Consider the following 19,735-nt stretch of genomic DNA (forward strand, 5'->3'; position numbering starts at 1 on the left):
TTTCCATTTTTTATTTGACCTTTATTTGACCAGTTCGGTCTCATTGAGATGATTTAAACTCTTTTACAAGAGAGACATGGCCAAAATAGCAGCACACAGAGTTGCAGACACGTTTACAATGTAAAACACAAAGAACTACAGTTTCAAAAACACCAATTACACACTTAACAGCAAGATGATTTGGGAAAGTGTGTTGCAACTAGGAGTCAAAATATTGACAGCCCCCCCACTTCATTTTCCATAACTTTCCATAATTTCCCCTTATAGTGTTAATCTAGCTTTTAACTAATATAAAGGGACAAGCTCCTTTCATTTGGAACTGGAATGTTTTTCTCCCTTTCTCCGTACGGCCTTAGACACAATCACCAAAACACAGTCAAGTGAGCGCAGGCGATTGTTTTCATTTGTCTGTCGGACAAAAATGGGAGCTGTTTCAATATGGCCTTATAAATACCAATGATGTAATCTCCGAAGAGCTAATGAAGGCCAGCCCACTCTCATATAGAGGATACAGTGATGTGTGAGCGCTTCAGAGTCAGTAATAAACCTCAGCGCTCCATTGTACACGGTGTCCAGCATACATAATGACTCCACAGGGGCATACATGTACAAGATATCACCATAATCAATTACAGGGACAAAAGTATCGGAAACAAGCCTCTATCGCACTTCAAAAGAAAAACATGACTTATTATGAAAATAAAAACTTAACTTGAGCCTAAGCTTTTTCACAAGACCTTCGACTTGGGGTTTAAAGGTGAGACACTCATCTATCAAGATACCAAATTCTTGTAAGTTGCCACTTTCTATTTGCTTGTCCTGCATAGTCACTATACATGGAAGAGTATGAGGTTTCATCTTAGATTTTGTGAAAACCATCTGTACATTACAAGAACATAGTCAAAGTAGGGGGCCTGGCTGACCTCAGATCAACAACGGATGCCACTTTGCTATTGGCTGACAAATTGATTGCATCATCAAACACCAGTGTTCCTCCTCTGACCTCTTTCCCTTTCCAAAGGTGACCTGGCCAACCAGGCGTTTGGATGACTTCCTGGCTGCATGGATCTCGTACACAGAGACCACAATGCAGCACGCCCTGATCTGTGGGTCTGGCAGGGTGAACATCATGACTTCGTTGAAGACGGTCACTTCACACAGGGTCTTAGCAGTGGACTTCTGGTGCCGCAGCTTGAACTGGTTGCAGAGGACACTGATCCGGGCATACAACCGAACTAGAAAAATGAAACTAACTTTTTTTTAAACAATCACCAATCAATCCTACCTGTATCTACAACGCAACAGTATGCAACGTCTGCTCAATAATGAGTTTATCACACAAGAAAAGTGGCATTTACCTTTGTCTTTTTCACATTGCTGAGACAGTGCCCTGATCTTCAGCAGACCTACCTCCAGTCTCTGGAGGGTGTGGAGGTACTTTAGAGAGAGAAGCACCTCTCCAACCATGTCCTGGAAATGGTCATACTGTATTACTAAAGTCATGGCAGTACACCGACAGGTTTGATATCATTTCAACACTCACTCCCCTGTGTATTTATTTGGACAGTGAAGTTAAAAGTTAGAATTTGGCTCTATACTCAAGCATTTTGGATTTGAGATCAAACGTTTTATATTTTTTATTTAAATAACTTTATTTAACTAGGAAAGTCATGACAGTACAGAATGCCACCTTTAATTTGAGGGTTTCTGTATACGTATCAGTTTTACTGTTTAGAAGTGAAAGCACTTTATGTATCTAGTCCCCCCATCTGAAGGTGTCATAAGTATTTTGAACAATTGACTTGCAGTGTATTCAATTTAGTCAAAGTTTAGTATTTGGTCCCAAATTCCTAGCACACAATGACTACATCACACGTGTGACTCTACAAACTTGTTAGATGCATTTGCAGTTTTTTGTTGTTGTTTGTGTTTCGGATTATGTTTTGCCCAATATAAATGAATGCTAAATCATTTATTGTAAATAAGAATATAATACACCACCGGTCAAAAGTTTTAGAACATTGTAGAATAACTATGAAATAACACATATGGAATCATGTGGTAACCAAAAAAGTGTTAAACAAATAGATTCTTCAAAGTAGCCACCCATTGCCTTGATGACAGCTTGCACACTCTTACCAGTCAAAGGTTTGGACACACCTACTCATTCAAGGGTTTTTCTTTATTTTTACTATTTTCTGCATTATAGAATAATAGTGAAGACATCAAAACTATGAAATAACACATGGAATCATGTAGTAACCTAAAGTGTTAAACAAAAATACATTTTGATTTGTTTAACACTTCTCTAGTTACTACATGATTCCATATGTGTTATTTCATAGTTTTGATGTCTTCACTATTATTCTACAATGTAGAAAATAGTAAAACAAATTAAGAAAAACCCTTGAATGTGTAGGTGGATCCAAACCTTTGAATGGTACTGTGTATGTAGCAGGAAAGCTGTAAAAAACAACAACAAACAAGATGTGTCCTCCTGAAGAGTGGATGTGTTCAAAAAATAACAAATATATATAACACACTATAAGTGAATTTGTCCAAATACTTCAAGTTGGGGGACTTGACACATAAAGTGCTTTCATTTCTAAACGGTAAAACGTATGTATGAAAATACCTTCAAATAGAAGATGACATTCTGAGCTGTCGCCTCATAAACATTTGATCTCAAATCCAAAATGCTGGAGTATAAAGACAAAATCAATGTTTCAGCTTCACTGTCCAAATAAATACGTAGCGGAGTGTAGGTCCAGATAGTGTATCATCCACCTTTCGTGGTGTCTGTAGATCCTCCAGTACTTCAAGAGGGTATGAGATTTTCATATCACACAGAGAAACTCTGACCTCTCCCAAGAACCCATGCCTGGAGAACTTATCAAAGTCTCTGACCTGCAGAAAAGAGGAAACTATTTTGGTTATCTGATTTAATTAGCTAATCAATGTAACACTACGTTATGTACCTCAAACCTGACGGTGGTGTGAGGGACATCCTCCTCCTCCATAGAGCAGGAGAACTGGTCCCCAAACGTAGGGCTGCTGCTGTCCTTCACCATACGGGACTGCCACTCATGGAGCACACACTGCAATGAAGGAGAGGACTGCTCCTCCTTCTCCTCCTCATTATCATGCTTGGCCCATAGCAGCCGAACCCTCACAAAGGGGTCCACACTGCGGCTGAAGTCCCTGACCGGCAGGCCCCGGGCCTCCAGGACGGTGACCACCAGTCTGGACTGCAACTGGTCATAGTAGAGGGAGAAGCGCAGGGAGCCCTTCAGCTGGTTCCCCAGGCCGGGCAGCTCCACATGGCTGCCCATGTACAGGCAACGGCTCAACCTCTGTGCCTCTTCATGGAGCTTCTCCACCTGGGGAACAGATATGGTCATACTGTCTATTTCAGTGCGTTCTCTAAACCACAACTCACTGAGATAAGCCCTCTGTTTGATTTACGTCCATTCAAGAACAGCACGACTGCAAAGATACACACAGAATGTTAGCAATTCATCATAGTAGAAGCTTGTTGCTCCATATTTCAGTGTAGACATAAGACAAGATGGGAGAGCGTTCCTTGTGCGTAACCAAAGGAATTAATAGTTACAAGTAATAGAGTGCTCTAACCTTAAAATTAGGCCTCTGGGTTTCCATGTAGAGGTCTTCTGTCTTTGCTGGCTTGCCATCAGATGAAAGTAAGTCTTCCACTGCATTGAATAGAGAATTAAAGCAGCATCCAAAAAAATATAGGAATTTGCAATAAAGAATGTTCAGTACTTTAATTATTATTCCATCCAGTTCTACTGTATGTTGGTGCTTGACCCATATATGGTTTAACCAACAACCAACTGATAACTTATTTAGTTAACTTACCAGGTTCCTTTGGAGCCTGTGAGCAGTAGCGGTATAACTGCCACACCAGAATGCCCATAGCAATCAGGAAGAGGGTTACAGAGATTCCCAGAATACAGTACTTGACCTCTTCATTGAAGGGCATGCGTAGGTCCCCGATAGAGAGGTCTACAGTGGGAAGGACACGCATGTCTCTCTGCCATCTAAAACCCTGCAGAGCAGGATGCCATATAATTTCAGCACTTGTAATGTTCTATTCAAATCATATATTGACCCTGGTGTCCTACAGTATATGCAAAATTGGTGCAATACTCAATGGTTAAACAACATTCATGAGATCCAGTAACAAACTTTAGACCACAGTCTCCTCTATGGAATGTTACTTGAACATTTTCATGTTCGACCCATCATAGGTTCATATTATTAATGCACATTTACATTTTAGAGATACATTTTTTCGTTAGTGTTGCTGTATAACAACTCTGTCATAACAGTCATAACAAGGAGATTATATCAGATAAGTAAACTAAAGATATCTATCATGTCATCTGGCTCCCCAATAACATGTCACAGTATTACACAATGTACAAGCACTGTACATATCAATAAAGTCACCCTATATCCTTAATCACTCTATTCTGTCCATTCATTTACAATTGGCAGATACAAATATACAGTGACACACTGGCAAACATCATCTGATAGAACTACAGTTATGGCAAAAGACTAAACACAATGTGATATGTGTGAAGTAAGAAAATAAGACTTAATACCATATGACATCATCCGTCTGTCCCTCTCCATTCACTGTCACCTGTGTTTCCATTACCATACATTAATCCTCTGGCAAAATGACTTACTGATCCTATCAGTACCTGCCTATCCACCACCTGGTTTAACAGGTCTGATTAGTTTCTAAGGAAGTTTCCAGACTGCCTCGTCTTATTGTACTTTCTCCACAAGCAGCCTTGACATTTGTAGATAGACGGTTTCACATTACTCTCTGGCTCATTGTTCCACCAGCACTATTTGCAAAGCCACTGTTAGATAAGGTTTATCACATGCAGTACCCAAATAGCTGCCAGAAGAATGATAAGATAGTGCAAATAAAATAAAACAGGCTTAAATTATTTCAGCATTTACCTAACAGTGTTTGGATAACTAAAGAGCAAACTAAAGCATTCTTAACATACGGATGAAAAAGTTTTTTTAATCATATCCACTTCCTTGTTCCTCATTTTCTAAACACTTTTGTGCACAACTTGTATTTCAGATTGACCTAACATCAGAAAAATTCCTACTATTCGTCATAGGGGATAACACATGGGATAAATGTTATTTTGCAGGATTCTTACAAAATGTTCTAAAGACACGTAGTACAAATAAATACTCTCCATTACTATATTATGTAATAACAGCAAAATGCTTTTCATTGGAAAAGAGAGCCATGAAATGCATCACCCTTTCAGACATAACAGTGGGATATTTCTATATATATATTTTTTTTACCTTTATTTAACCAGGCAAGTCAGTTAAAAACAAATTCTTATTTTCAATGACGGCCTGGGAACAGTGGGTTAACTGCCTGTTCAGGGGCAGAACGACAGATTTGTACCTTGTCAGCTCGGGGGTTTGAACTCGGTTACTAGTCCAACGCTCTAACCACTAGGCTACACTGCCGCCCCGTATAATGACATAAAGAACTGGATCATTCACTGCTCAGAAATAAAATCTTATAATTGAATATCCTCTTAGAATTTGTGGTTTACAAATAAGTCACATGGGAAGTTACTTATCCAAAGCTTTATATTTTGTTTTATATGTAAGTGCCTTACTGTGTAATAAATACAAATACAAATAGGAACAGCTTTCTCAAAAAAAAACAATGTCAACTATTTTATTACTTGCCACTTCAACCTGTTGCACATAGGCCTACAGTACAATTTACTTTTCTATTTTTAATAACATAGGTTAGGCATACAGTATCAGTGTTACAGCAAATTAAGCTTATGTCATATATAATGAACAAAACACAGCATGTAAAGTGTTGGTCCCATGTTTCATGAGCTGAATTAAAATATCCCAGAAATGTTCCATATGCAAAAAAGCTTATTTCGTGCACAAATTTGTCTTCATTCCTGTTAGTGAGCATTTCTCCTTTGCCAAGATAATCCATCCACCTGACAGTGGCATATCAAGAAGCTGATTAAACATCATGATTATTACACAGGTGCACCTTGTGCGGGGGACAATAAAAGGCCACTCTAAAATGTGCAGTTTTGTCACACAACACAATGCCACAGATGTCACAAGTTGAGGGAGCGTGCAATTGGCATGCAGGCATGTCCACCAGAGCTGAATGTTGATTTCTCTACCATAAGCCGCCTCCAAGGTTGTTTTAGAGAATTTGGCAGTACCTTCAACCAGCCACAGAACTGTAGAACATGTGTAACCACGCCAGTCCAGGACCTCCACATCCGGCTTCTTCACTTGTGGGATCATCTGCGATCAGCCACCCTGACAGCTGATGGGTTTGCACAACCAAAGAATTTCTGCACAAACTGTCAGAAACCCCCTCAGGGAAGCACATCTGCGTGCTCGTCGTCCTCATATTTCTCCTGTTTTTTTCTCCACCTTCTTGCCATTAAATCGAGTTAAGGAGGAAATCAACACCTTTGCAGCCTGATTGGAGAATGTGTCATGTATGAACTGGTCCACGGGAAGTGTAGAAATGTGTATAATCAGCTGCATGCATTCGCCATCTTCCGGCCTTTGTGCTAGGTTTCTGGCAATAATCTTACCCGGAGCAGAGCTCACATCACCAGAATTCCACTATTTGCAGCCCGAGGCCTCGCCTGGGTCCTGTCACCTTTAACGTTAGTCTCCAAAAATTAAGCATAACTCATGGTTATTATGAAAAGCCATTAGATATTTTGGCCTATTTCTTAATATGCTCTGTAGTGACTACTGACTCTACAGTACACAAAGATTTACTTCAGGGGTTTAGCCTAGTCACCTAATTAAAGGCAGAGGGCGCAATAACCACATCAACAGTAGGCCTACATAGCACATCATGGAAAATAAATGTTGCCTAATGTGTGGTCATTTAGTTCAAAAAAAGTATCAGGCCTAAAGCACCTTATCCTTTTGCCTACCCGACTATGGTAAGACAAGTTTACCTTCTCACTAATACAGTTCACTTTGTGCTTGAATCATTGCTGAAAAGGAAGAATCTGACATTTACACAAACTGTGCAACCATTTTTATTTTAGAGAACTTACACTGGTCTGACATTACCGAAATCTGAGAAACTCAGAAGATTACAGTGCACAATCACGATGATCAGATTTGTACCATTCAAATTAACTTCGGTTTAATGAATCTATGAAACAGATGTGGATAGTGAGGTTGGCCAGAAAAAGATCAGGGTTACAGTAGTTAAAAATCTGTGTCTATTCAGAACAGAAACAGATGCTTCCACCTAATGTGCAAAATAAAATAATTGTAACTCCTGAGACCACATGGTGTCAGAGTCCTGGAACCTCAGAGCAGGTGATTGAAAACCCATTCAAAGCTTCTACTGACATGCTTTAGAACATTTGTGACCCTGCATTCCATAATGTACAAGGTGGAGTCCACCATTAATCTTGTTCTTACACAACACAAAGTAAAAACCAGTGCTTGGCTTTGAGGGAAAGTGTGTTAAAGGGCGCCTGAACTGTGCTTTCCATGGCCCCTCAGAAACATACACCACAGGAGGCTGCAGAGGGGAGGACGGCTCATAATAATGGCTGGAATGGAGTGAATGAAATGGTATCAAACATAGAAAACATGTGTTTGCTGCATTCGATACCATTTCATTTATTCTGTTCTAGTGATGACTATGAGCCCGTCCTCACCAATTAAGGTGCCACCAGCAGCCTGTGATGTACAGTACACCACTGAAAGTCAGAGGGCATCTTAAGGATTACATTTGACTTTCAATGATGTTCAAGAAAATCAGGGGGCAGGGGAGTAAACGGCAATGTGCAAGCAACAAAACACCTTTCATGCTCCTGAAATTGAGAGTCAAAAGACAGTATACAGCATATATTACACAGACACACTACCGTTCAAAAGTTTGGGCTCATTTAGAAATGTCCCTGTGTTTTCTTTCAATAACATGTTTTTTTTGTCCATTAAAATAACATCAAAATGATCAGAAATACAGTGTAGACATGGTTAATGTTGTAAATGACTTTTGTAGCTGGAAACGGCAGATTTATGGAATATCTACATATGCTTAAAGAGGCCCATTATCAGCAACCATCACTCCTGTGTTCCAATGGCATGTTGTGTTAGCCTTTTAAAATTATAAACTTGGATTAGCTAATTGATCATTAGAAAAACCTTTTGCAATTATGTGCGCACAGCTGAAAACTGTTGTTCTCATTAAAGAAGCAATAAAATTAGCCTTCGTTAGACTAGTTGAGTATCTGGAGCATCAGCATTTGTGGGTTTGATTACAGGCTCAAAATGGCCAGAAACAAAGACTTTCTTCTGAAACTCGTCAGTCTATTCTTGTTCTGAGAAATGAAGGCTATTCCATGCGAGAAATTGCCAAGAAACTGAAGATCTCGTAAAACGCTGTGTACTACTCCCTTCACTTAACAGCACAAAAAGTCTCTAACCAGAATAGAAACAGGAATGGGAGGCCCCGGTGCACAACTGAGCAAGAGGACAAGTACGTTAGCGTCTAGTTTGAGAAACAGATGCCTCACAAGTCCTCAACTGGCAGCTTCATTAAATAATACCCGCAAAACACGCCTCTTCATTGTTGACATTGAGACGACTCCGGGATCCTGGCCTTCTAGGCAGAGTTGAAAAGAAAAAGCCATATCTCAGACTGGCCAATAAAAATAAAAGTATAAGATGGGCAAAAGAACACAGACACTGGACAGAGGAACTGGACAGACGGCCAGCATCCCGGAGTCACCTCTTCACGTTGAGACTGGTGTTTTGTGGGTACTATTTAATGGAGCTGCCAGTTGAGGACTTGTGAGGCATCTGTTTCTCAAACTAGACACTAATGTACCTGTCCTCTTGCTCAGTTGTGCACCGGGGCCTCCCATTCCTGTTTCTATTCTGGTTTGAGCCAGTTTGCGCTGTTCTGTGAAGGGAGTAGTACACTGCGTTGTTCCAGATCTTCAGTTTCTTGGCAATTTCTCACATGGAACAGCCTTCATTTCTCAGAACAAGAATAGGCTGATGAGTTTCAGAAGAAAGTCTTTGTTTCCGGCCATTTTGAGCTTGAAATGCTGATGCTCCAGATATTCAACTAGTCTAAAGGCCAGTTTTAATACTTCTTTAAAATCAGAACAGTTTTCAGCTGTGCTAACATAATTGCAAAAGGGTTTTCTAATGATCAACTAGCCTTTTAAAATGATAAACTTGGATTAGCTAACAACGTGCCATTGGAGCACAGGAGTAATGGTTGCTGATAATGGGCCTCTGTACACCTATGTAGATATCCCATTAAAAATCAGCCGTTTCCAGCTACAATAGTTATTTACAACCCTAACAATGTCTACATTGTATGTCTGATCAATTTGATGTTATTTTAGTGGACAAAAAAAACTTTTGAACGGTAGTGTATATAAATAATCTGATTAATTAAATGGTACAGTATCCATGGGAGATGTGGCAGTTGTTGATTGTTAGACAGTGCTCTTCCGTTACAACAGCAAAATAACATCCTTAACACACATTGTGGCTGGCGGATCATCACAACCAGGGACTCCATGCAGCACATATCATCCCACATAAAACAAGTGCCATGACTCCAGTACCATCACCTAGAAAGGTTCCACTGTCTTTAAAGTTGAAACAAAAGTTTGCAGCACCTGACATATTTTTTGAAAAAGGTTTTGTAAATTAATCCTTAATAAATTAGACGCACATTTCAATACAATTACCTTAAAGAGACAGTATTTTTAGTAAAGAATTTTCTAGAAAAATGTCTTAACCATTATTACTTTGGTGTTCCATATCACAGCCAATATTTGAGCACAGTTCTTAGAGACAGGGTGTGCTCAGGCCAAGTGAGAGGACATGCTGCAATATAAGACATGATTCCAAACAGTGATATTGTGCTTGTTAGTTTTCATTGTCAAGTATGACTTACACAAGATATTTTGAGCTCATGACCACAGCATGCATGTCTGAGGGAGGGTAAAAAAAAGATTCAAGAATTCCATGGTTATTTTTTCAGGGAACCGCACATTAAAAACCGAGTCACAGATAGTCCAACATACAATAGACAATGCCAACAGAAAATTCAAAATAAAATAACCCTATGGTATCTTATTACATTTGATTCTTTCCCTAAAGGAAAGCAGAGGAGAGGGTTAATTTACATAAGTTGTTTTGTTTTTCCTGTCTGACGCTACCGCCCCTCCTTCCTCTGGTGGTGACTACGGTGTGACTCTTGGTTAGCCATCTCACTTGGTCACTGCATGGATACCTTGTGCAAGGTAAACCACATTGCCAGAGGTGACGCCAGCCATGGAGATACGCCCATCCTTTGTCATGTAGACAGAGAACTCCTTTGTGAGGCGCGCCACCTACACAAGTTGGAATAGTTACTCATTACGACTCATCAACTGCATATTAAGCTATTTAATATCTAGACAGATACTTATAAGTATAGCCACGTTCGATGTTTCATCCAATGATTCCTTACCAGTAAGTAACCCAATGGAAATCATATACTATATTATATTATGAGACAATGTAGTCTCAGCAACAGTTACTCTACCTGCTCAGGCTTCAGCCCTGTGAAGCAGAACATGCCAATCTGATCAATGACGTGCTGCCAGTTCTGAGTGGAGCCCTCCTTCTTCAGGTTGGCCACTAACAGCTCCCTCATTGTGATGATGCGGTTAGCCATGCCATGCACCTCCCCCAGCCTAGGGAGAGAAGAGCCGTCACTCAACTGGGCCCGTATCATGTTGGCTATGCGACAATTGAAAATTGAAATACGACATTTCGTGGATGACTTACTCACCACTCTTTGTACAGGTCTGGTGTATTGAGGATGGTGGCAGCGATGCGCGCCCCGTTCGTGGGAGGGTTGGAGTAGATGGGCCGAATGAGGATCTTCAGCTGGGACTCCACACGCTTGGCCTCCTCAGCATCCTTACACACGACAGTGAAGCCCCCAACACGCTCACCTGAAGACATCACACACCACCACACAAGGCATGTTGCTTAGCTTAAATAATAAATATGGTATTTTGTTTCCCCCAAAACATTATCCTCAAATTTGACCAATGCAATTATCATAACTCACCATAGAGACCCATGTTCTTAGCAAAGGACTGAGAGAGCACAATGTTGTGGCCTTGCTCAATGAAATAACGGACAGCCCAGGCATCACGGTCAATATCACCACTAGCAAAGCCCTGGTAGGCCATGTCAAAGAACACTAGGAGGTTCCTTTTCTGGAAGAGAAAAACATGATAACTTGTTATGTACAGTACCTTCAGAAAGTATTCACAAACCCTGGACTTTAAAAATAAAACAAACAACTTTGAATATCCCTTTGAGCAGTTATTAATTACACTTTATATGGTGTATCAATACACTCAGTCACTACAAAGATAGAGGCGTCCTTCCTAAGGAGAGGAAGGACACCACTCAGGGATTTCACCAAGAGGCCATTAGAACAGTTAGAGTTTAATGGCTGTGACAGGAGAAAACTAAGGATGGATCAACAACATTGTAGTTACTCCACATTTTTTTATTTTACCTTTATTTAACTAGGCAGGTCCGTTAAGAACAAATTCTTATTTTCAATGACGGTCTAGGAACAGTGGGTTAACTGCCTTGTTCAGGGGCAGAACAGATATTTTTCTTTTTTACTATTATACTAATCTAAATACTAATCTAAATGACAGTGAAAAGAAGGATGCCTATACAAAATAAAAACATTCCAAAACATGCATACTGTTTGCAATTAGGGACTAAAATAAAACTGCAAAAATGTGGCAAACAAATTAACTTTATGTCCTGAATACAAAGCGTTATGTTTGGGGCAAATCCAAACACAGCACATCACTGATTACCACTCATATATTCAAGCATGGTGGTGGCTGCATCGTGTTATGGATATGCTTGTCAAGAACTAGGGATTTTTTTTAAATAAAAAGAAACAGAATAGGGCTAAGCACAGCCAAAATCCTAGAGGGAAACCTGTCTCAGTCTGCTTTCCAACAGACACTGGGAGACAAATTCACTTTTCAGCAGGACAATAACCCAAAACATAAAGGCCATAATATACAATAGAGTTGCTCGTCAAGATGACATTGAACGTTCCTGAGTGCCATAGTTACAGTTTTGACTTAAATCTACTTGCAAATCTATGACAAGACTTGAAAATGGCCGCCTAACAATGGTCAACCACCAACATGACAGAAATTTTAAAAGAATAATGTGCAAATATTGTACAATCCAGGTGTGTAAAGCTCTTAGACTCACAGCTGTAAACTGCTAGTGCTGAGCAATTAACTTAAATTTCTGTAATTTTTTCAGTTTTTAAACAACTAATTGACCAAATGTCGGTAAAATGATTTGAATTCCATTTCGTTCTGTTTTTTTTCCTGTGAGCTCAATGCACACATTGCAGTTTCTCCGGAGATATATCAGATCCAGCCTGAACTGTGCGATGCAGTAGGGAGTTGTTTCCAACACGGCATTATTCTATGGTTTAGTGTATAAAACGTGGTAATTAATATATCGCCACAACCCCGTGAAAAAAACCCACTAACTTACTATTATTCATCACTACATTACAAGTTCTATTCAATATGTTTCACTACATACATGAATGGTAAGTCAGTACTGATGATGTTGACTGATTTTGAAATTGTTGTGTTTATATTTTTGTTCAGTGTAGATATTACATTTCTTTATATTTAAATAATCTTAATATTTCACTACATTTTAGGTCCCCCAGGCTGTCCCATCATGACATGAAAGTGAATTCTGACAGTGTAAATGAACTTTAATTAACTATAGAATGTTGTATTCAATACCCATTTGAAGAGAAAAATGTTATTGTGTTTGATAAAATTAAAGATTCTCTCAGGGGACACTATTTCAATTTAAGGGGACAACAGATGGGGACCAGACCCCGAGTTGGGGAACCATCATACTACTAACCTCTCTGCCTGCTTGCTTCAATGTTTCCTCTCTCTGTGTATCTGCTTTGCCTCCTTCAGCCTGACTCACCACTGTCTGTCTCACTACTCACTGTAAAGAAAAGGTATTTTGTTATGAGAATTTATACTAGCCAATCTTTTGATTATAGCTAGCTTAATTTCAGTCAACTGCTCCTGCTGAGGTCAGGCTCCGTTCAACGTTAGCTTCTAACTTCATCCTTCTAGCCAGCTAGTTATAGCTAGCTAACTTGCTAACAGCCAGAGCCCTTAACCTACCTAGCCAGCTAGACATCGGAATGAAATATCATCGACTATTTACCAGTTGTACACTCATTCTCAGAGAGTGAGGGTTTTTTTGTTTTGTGGGATGTCTGTTGACACGGCAGGAGGTGAGGGAAGTTTTTTTTTTTTTTTTTTACTACAAAAACCACTGTTTGTGGCGTCTCCCTACCACTTGCCATAGTAGGTCTGAGCGGAGGTAGGCCGAGAAGTGAAACGATGTGGTCAGTTTCCCATCGGACAGAGTGGTGAGTGAATGCACTGCTGAAAAGGCAAATCCGGGGGAGCAGGAAACATAACGAGCATACATGAATCATTTATGATTCCACTCGTTCACAAAGGTAAGCACGATTAGAACTCAGATCAAGAATCCTTCTGAGCGTTGCTCAACGCTGGGAATGCAATAAGAAGGGAGTAAATGAAAATTAAATAAAGAAATGCGAGTAAATGCTATTTCACAAATAAAAAGGTGCGTAAGCAGAATTTATCCTCTACTACATCCCTGGATGGGTCTGGCAAAACCATTCATAAAAATCTATATCCTGCAGGCAGGGTTGAATCTACATTTGCCCGGCATTTAAGCACCTCAAGCAACTTGCGCGAACCCTGCTCTACCTGAAAATACATGATCGAAGTGATTGATAGCTGTTATTCAGCAGTCATAAAAGTATGCTTTATTTAGTTTGAAGAACTACAAAATAGCGACTTTGTCAGACAGCATATGCAGCAGCTCTAGAGATGAGATGATGACTTGGAATGAAATAAATAACCAAATGTAATACACACAACTGAAATATGTTAAGCAGTATCATCATGGGAGTTTTATTAATTGTGTTGTGACAGCATTCAACCTAAATAATCTAAATCTGTGATAATTTTTTTAAATAATCGAACTGACCTCAAAAAGCACTGATCACTGCCAAAGGTGACTCTAACATATATTGACTCAAGGTGTGAATAATTATGTAAGTTAGATATTTGTATTTCATTTTCAATAAATTTGTAAAAATGTCTAAAAACATATTTTAACTTTGTCGTTAAGGGGTATTGAATGTAGATGGGTGAGATTTTGTAAAATATTGAATCCATTTTAAATTCAGTTTAACAACAAAATTTGGATTCAGTCAAGGGGTATGAATACTATCTGAAGGCACTGTATTTTGGCCTGGTTGGTGGATAATTAGGTTTCATCTGGCTACTGGGTCGTTCCACCAATTGAATACATTTTTTTTGTGTAGAAAACATTTGTTTTTCAGTGTAAACTTACTTACAACGACTAAAACCAGATATAAAGTATGTAGAAAAGATTATGACCTATAATCTTTTTAATAATATAATCTTTGAGAACTAACAATCACCAAATTAAAATCTAGACAGTCAGGGAGAATGGAAAATTCTCCATAGCCGTATTGATTTTGTTTTATGTTTAAGCAAAAGAACAGCAATAGCCATGGAAAAATTAATAAAATTGCAGGAAATTAGCTTTAAAACTGCAAAATGAAGTATTGCCGCTCTATGGAGAAATGTGTCGAATTGCAGGAAATGGATTTTAAAATGCTAAATATTCTACACAGCCAAGATAGGGGCCTCTAAAATGTGTTCTAAAATTCAGCAGCGTCAATGGGCCAGCCGCACCCATTGCCATGCCCACCCCTAAAACTGTAACAGGGTTGACGTTTAATCTTAAATATCAGCCATAAATCCCCTTGTGACAAGGCGAATAGAAGCTTGTTGTGTGCAACAGAGAGGGGCAATTGAATGCAAGCGTCATCACCCAAAAATTGTTAAAAAACATTTCTAGCCTGTTAATCTATGGGTAACAGGGTTGATGTGTTATTCTCGACCAATTCAGTTTCCCTCCACATACTGAAAATGGCCAAAAAGAGTAGAATCAGCTCACCTGCTTTTACACTATGATTTGACTATCAGATGTTCAAGTTTCTTTTAAAACAATAGTTTTACCATATTAAAAGGAGAGTTCAGTTCATTTAACAGGGTTGACCTTAAAAATCAGGGACAGGATTGTTTGTTTTCATGTTGTCTAAATTAAAAAGTGCACTTCATTTAATATAACTAGCTTCTCAAATTCAATATTTGTGCACAATTTCTACCTAAAATTTCAAAGGGACGCAAAAGGCACTCATTTCATGGAACGACCCTACTACATCACTCTATATTCAGTTGCATTTACCTTCACCAGGTTAGCAATCTCCTTCCACTGCTCTGGCCGAGGGTCCACTCCTGTGGGGTTGTGGGCACAGGCATGAAGCATGATGATACTTTTCTCAGGTATTTTCTGAATAAGAGGAAACAATAACACATTCGTTAATCTATAATCCAGCAGTTACTTTAAGTACACATTGATAGGAAGAGTACAATGTGTACACATTGGTAGGGGAAGATTAGGCTTCTGTGCCATGTCTTACAGAGATGTCATTCAGAGCTCCCTGGAAGTCAAAGCCACAGGTCTTTGGGTCATAGTAGGTGTAGGCCTTCAGTTGCATCCCAGCGTCTCTGAAGATGGGTGTATGGTTCCCCCAGGAGGGCTTGGGCAGGTACACATCCCGGGCCTCTGTATGGAAACGGGACTGAGGGAGGGGAGCAGGAACAAAGACAGTGGGAAAAAGAAGAGACTTTCATTCATTAGCATTCATGAAGGTTAGATTTGTAAAAAATAAAATTTAAAAAAAAATTTAAAAAAAAAGGATCAGGGCTCTTACCAGGAAGTTGGCTCCGATTCTCAAGGACCCAGTTCCAGAAATTGTTTGGACAGTGATGTTCTGGGAACAAGGAATAAACAACAAACGGTCAAAATAAGGCTTCTAAAGCTGTGCTATAGAATGTGGAATCAGGATGTCTGAGGTTCCAGGAAAGGCTCGACTTACCCTGCCACTCTTGATAACCTCATTGTTGTCTCCCAAAGCCAGCTTGGCGCATGCCTTGGTAAAGTCCCCTAGACCACCAATAGCCAGGTATTCTTTGTCCAGCTTCTTTGCAGCAATCTGAGCTTCAGCCTAAGAATACAGAGGGTAAATGTCCAGCCAAAGTCTGTTGTTCTCTGTGTCCAAGTGATTGTAAGCAGCTGATGTCTTTTTAACTTAAAGTCTCTCGTAAAATTTGGTTGTTTCTCATGTTATGAGGTTTATAATGAGTCATCATCATAATCATCAAGCAGTGATTACACACCTTGCGAACACAGCTGAGGACATATGGTTTGCCCTGGTCATCACGGTATGCTCCTACACCCAGATTCATCTTCTTAGGGTTGGTGTCACGCTTGTAGGCCTCTGACACCCCCAGGATGGGGTCAGGGGGACCCATCTGCACCTCGGACCACCATGAGCTGAGACAGTTGGGGAAGGAGATTGAACCATCCCGTAGAAGATAGAAAGGGTAAATTACAGACTTGCATCAACTCAATTTACACCCGATTAAGTAGTCTGATGCCTTTGCACTAAGTAGGATTTGATCCAAATTAGGTGATAATCCCCTAACAGTCTGAAGTTGATTAGGCTAGTCTGCTTTCACACACAGGAATGTTGGATGTGGCAGCAACAACCAACCACTAATGTTGCAAGGATGACATTCTGTCATACACTTACATCATAATTTATTGCATAAATGGCTTCATTTGATGGGCCTACCTTTCTTTCAGTGGTCAGCCAGTCACCAGCAGTACAGTAATGAAACATGCTTGACCAGTCATGTGGAAGGGGAAAAGCACTACATGCCCAGCTAAGCTCGTTAGTGTTTTGTGACCTTTGTTAGTTTGCTACACATTAAAGTCAAATATTTCTAACAGTGCTAAAGCTGTTTCAACTCCTCCAACTGCATGTAGCTACTATAGCTGTGGCTATCTGGTTACCAGTTAGCTGCCAAAACACATCGTTGGATCCTAGTTAAGTAGCGTTAGGTTAGCTTGGCAGCTAGCTACTGAACAACCTTGGTGGCGAGGTTGCAAATAGCCAACCAGCCACACAAAGCCTATGAAATCAGTTACCTAACGTTATATCATTGGCTACTTTGCTAATTACCCGAAAATGGCTGCGAAAACCAACTAGCTAACATGCTAGTTGTCCATTTGTCTTGAGATAGCTAGCTAGCAACCAACCTGCTCCCTTTGAGGGAAAAGACAAAGGGTCGTTCGTCTGCTAGCTAGCTCTGCACTGACTAGTTGTCTATGGCTGTCAGCTAACGTGGTAGCTATTCAATAAAGCAGTACTCTCGGAGCACATTTTACCTGGCACGAATGGAGAGCGCACCCAACGGAGGGTGTACCCCGACGGTAGAGATGATCTTGCTAGATTTCAACAGGGCCATTGCTGGTACTCAACACAACACGCACGGAAAACCGTCTCCTGAGTTCCCACACACTGTACTACTTAGCTCTGCTGTCAATTGCAGCACACCCCCACGTGCTCAACAGCGCCACGAAGAAGAGTTCAGTCTTTATGAGTGCACTGTAGGTTTGGGAGTAGCATGTGATACATATTATTGGCCACTTGGTAGCAATACAGCCCCATAGTAGTTTATCAAATACAAGGTCTCCATGCAGAAGATTCCACAGCCCATATACGGGTTTGTAAATGCTATTGTATTTATTAGCCCACCCAGTGTACTTACTGTAAATGTTGACATCTTAAATAAGTTGATAATCAGCTCTTTATTGTCATTAAATATGTCACATTCAAAGATTGGTTAGGTTGTACAGACCACAGTCCCAACGGCAATCAAGCATGCAGCCTTACCTGGAATGCTTTATTTGTTGGTTGCATTCACTGAAAGTGTTACCATTGAAAAATAAGGTTTCTACCAATGCATGCAAATGGTTACTGTAGCTTACCATGTCCAGTCATTGCAGTGTCTTTCAGTGCTTTATCACTCCATTTTACAACAAAAAAATGTATCCTTATGATATAGAATATTATATACAATATTAGTCCATCGTTTATAACTGTGAAATAGATGTGTGGGAATGTTTGTAAATGCAATAAATGTAGAGATTCTCTCAATTCAAGGGAGAGATGTTCGGTGGGCTTTTTCTATGACTGAGTGATGAAATTGCAGACAACATTTTCATGCAGGAAGGACTAAGTGCATTCCGCTGTGTATAGCAAAAGTGAGGTGTGAGTTAGGGTTAGTGAAGCAAGAGTAAGTGTACTTCTATCTCCGAGAAGCCTCTCCCTTTCTTCCCCCATCTTGTATTTCTAGCTTACCATCACCCACATGACTTCCTCTCCTGTCTGCTTCTATATTAGTCTGCCTTTCCTCTCTGATTGAAACAGCAAGTCTGATGAAAAGGCCATTTTAATATTGTCAACTACAATCTGTGTGGAAAATGGAATAGATTTTAGTAAGTATAGCAGTGAAATGCTCTGATACAACAATCAATGAATGTGTAAACATAATTGAAGTTGAGAGAATATAGACTTCTCCTGTTATATTATTGGATTTCCTTGTTGCCTTTGTACGGCACCATTATTATTTTGGATCTTGTATCTCACCACACAAGAAGCTATATGTTGGGATGGCCTAAGTCCATAGCAAATGTATTACATTGCATTATGGGTTTGTGGGAGGATAGTCCCTTAGGATAAAGACTGGTTTGCCTGTGTGCAATTACCAACGATGCAGTGGGATGCTTAGAAATGCCTCTGTCATGTGCTGATGGCATGTTGTCAGAGTTAGATAACATTATTGACTTAATTTACAGTTTGTTAGTTGCCCTGTGCCGGTTCAGTGATTATCACTGGAATTGGGCCAGGCCTCAAAATGTTCCCAATATGGTTTTGTTTTAATTGGGCATTGCCTGCATCTGTCTATCAGCTTGCCCCTTCCCTGTACATATGTACGTATTTCATTATTTAAACCATCTTGAGATTAAGCTTTTCAAACTTGTATGTTTTACTCACAGGACCATCCATGTGTAGATCACAGGCGGCCGGCCGGTGGCACCTTATTAAGGCGAGGACGGGCCTATATTAATGGCTGGAATGGCATAAATGGAATGATATCGAACACATCAAGTTTATACCATTCCATTAACTCCATTCCAGCCATTACTATGAGCTGTTCTCCACTCAGCAGCCTCCTATGCAGATATTAATTATTTTGTAGTATATTGCACAGTAAAAAGGCTAATTTGTAAACAGGTTCAGTATTTATGTCTTAGTCACCAGAGTGTGTATCGGTGTTTGTGTGTGTGGTACTCAGTGGATATACTGTAGGGAATCTAGGCAGAGACATCCATTCGATTAGTTATTTAATTCACAGGAGCTATATTTAAACAGTACATCAATAAAACACCAAGTTTCCTTTCATACAATATATGTTTAAATAATGAAAGGTATCGTCATGTATGAAACTGTTCTCCTCTCCATGTGTCTGATATCTAGTCA

At 39.8% G+C, this 19,735-nt stretch overlaps 2 protein-coding genes across 3 annotated transcripts; both read right to left on the reverse strand.

The window, feature by feature from the left end:
* Positions 1-4,829, reverse strand: LOC135524411 (synaptotagmin 1-like). Of its 2 annotated transcripts, none has more exons than XM_064951917.1 (7): positions 4,632-4,829; positions 3,880-4,061; positions 3,634-3,713; positions 2,979-3,380; positions 2,788-2,907; positions 1,359-1,470; positions 1-1,235 (listed from the first exon to the last, which is right to left on the reverse strand). In XM_064951917.1, the coding sequence occupies exons 2-7, from the start codon at positions 4,046-4,048 to the stop codon at positions 925-927; spliced, it is 1,194 nt and encodes a 397-aa protein (XP_064807989.1). In that variant the 5' UTR covers positions 4,049-4,061; positions 4,632-4,829; the 3' UTR covers positions 1-924. The 2 variants fall into 2 exon arrangements, with proteins under 2 accessions (XP_064807989.1, XP_064807988.1); XM_064951916.1 differs by having other exon boundaries at positions 3,880-4,069; positions 4,632-4,828.
* A 4,984-nt stretch (positions 4,830-9,813) lies between these two features.
* LOC135524412 (aspartate aminotransferase, mitochondrial-like) lies at positions 9,814-17,757 on the reverse strand. The gene is made up of 10 exons (XM_064951918.1): positions 17,578-17,757; positions 16,524-16,680; positions 16,223-16,351; positions 16,058-16,117; positions 15,764-15,925; positions 15,529-15,633; positions 11,189-11,339; positions 10,904-11,069; positions 10,655-10,805; positions 9,814-10,460 (listed from the first exon to the last, which is right to left on the reverse strand). Exons 1-10 carry the CDS (start codon positions 17,655-17,657, stop codon positions 10,338-10,340), a joined length of 1,284 nt encoding a protein of 427 aa, XP_064807990.1. The 5' UTR covers positions 17,658-17,757; the 3' UTR covers positions 9,814-10,337.
* Positions 17,758-19,735: the final 1,978 nt, after the last annotated feature.

The sequence above is a fragment of the Oncorhynchus masou genome, chromosome 31, assembly GCF_036934945.1.
Source record: "Oncorhynchus masou masou isolate Uvic2021 chromosome 31, UVic_Omas_1.1, whole genome shotgun sequence".
In the NCBI taxonomy this organism is placed as follows: Eukaryota; Metazoa; Chordata; class Actinopteri; order Salmoniformes; family Salmonidae; genus Oncorhynchus; species Oncorhynchus masou.

Coding starts and splice junctions, on each gene's coding strand:
- LOC135524411 (XM_064951916.1), bottom strand. Junction 2,908..2,978: donor ACACCACCGTCAGGTTTGAG/GTACATAACGTA, acceptor TCTTTTCTGCAG/GTCAGAGACTTTGATAAGTT. Junction 1,471..2,787: donor ATCTACAGACACCACGAAAG/GTGGATGATACA, acceptor GACCATTTCCAG/GACATGGTTGGAGAGGTGCT.
- LOC135524412 (XM_064951918.1), bottom strand. CDS start 17,657: ATGGCCCTGTTGAAATCTAGCAAGATCATCTCTACCGTCGGGGTACAC. Junction 16,681..17,577: donor GCGCTCTCCATTCGTGCCAG/GTAAAATGTGCT, acceptor CAACTGTCTCAG/CTCATGGTGGTCCGAGGTGC. Junction 16,352..16,523: donor TCCTCAGCTGTGTTCGCAAG/GTGTGTAATCAC, acceptor CTGTATTCTTAG/GCTGAAGCTCAGATTGCTGC.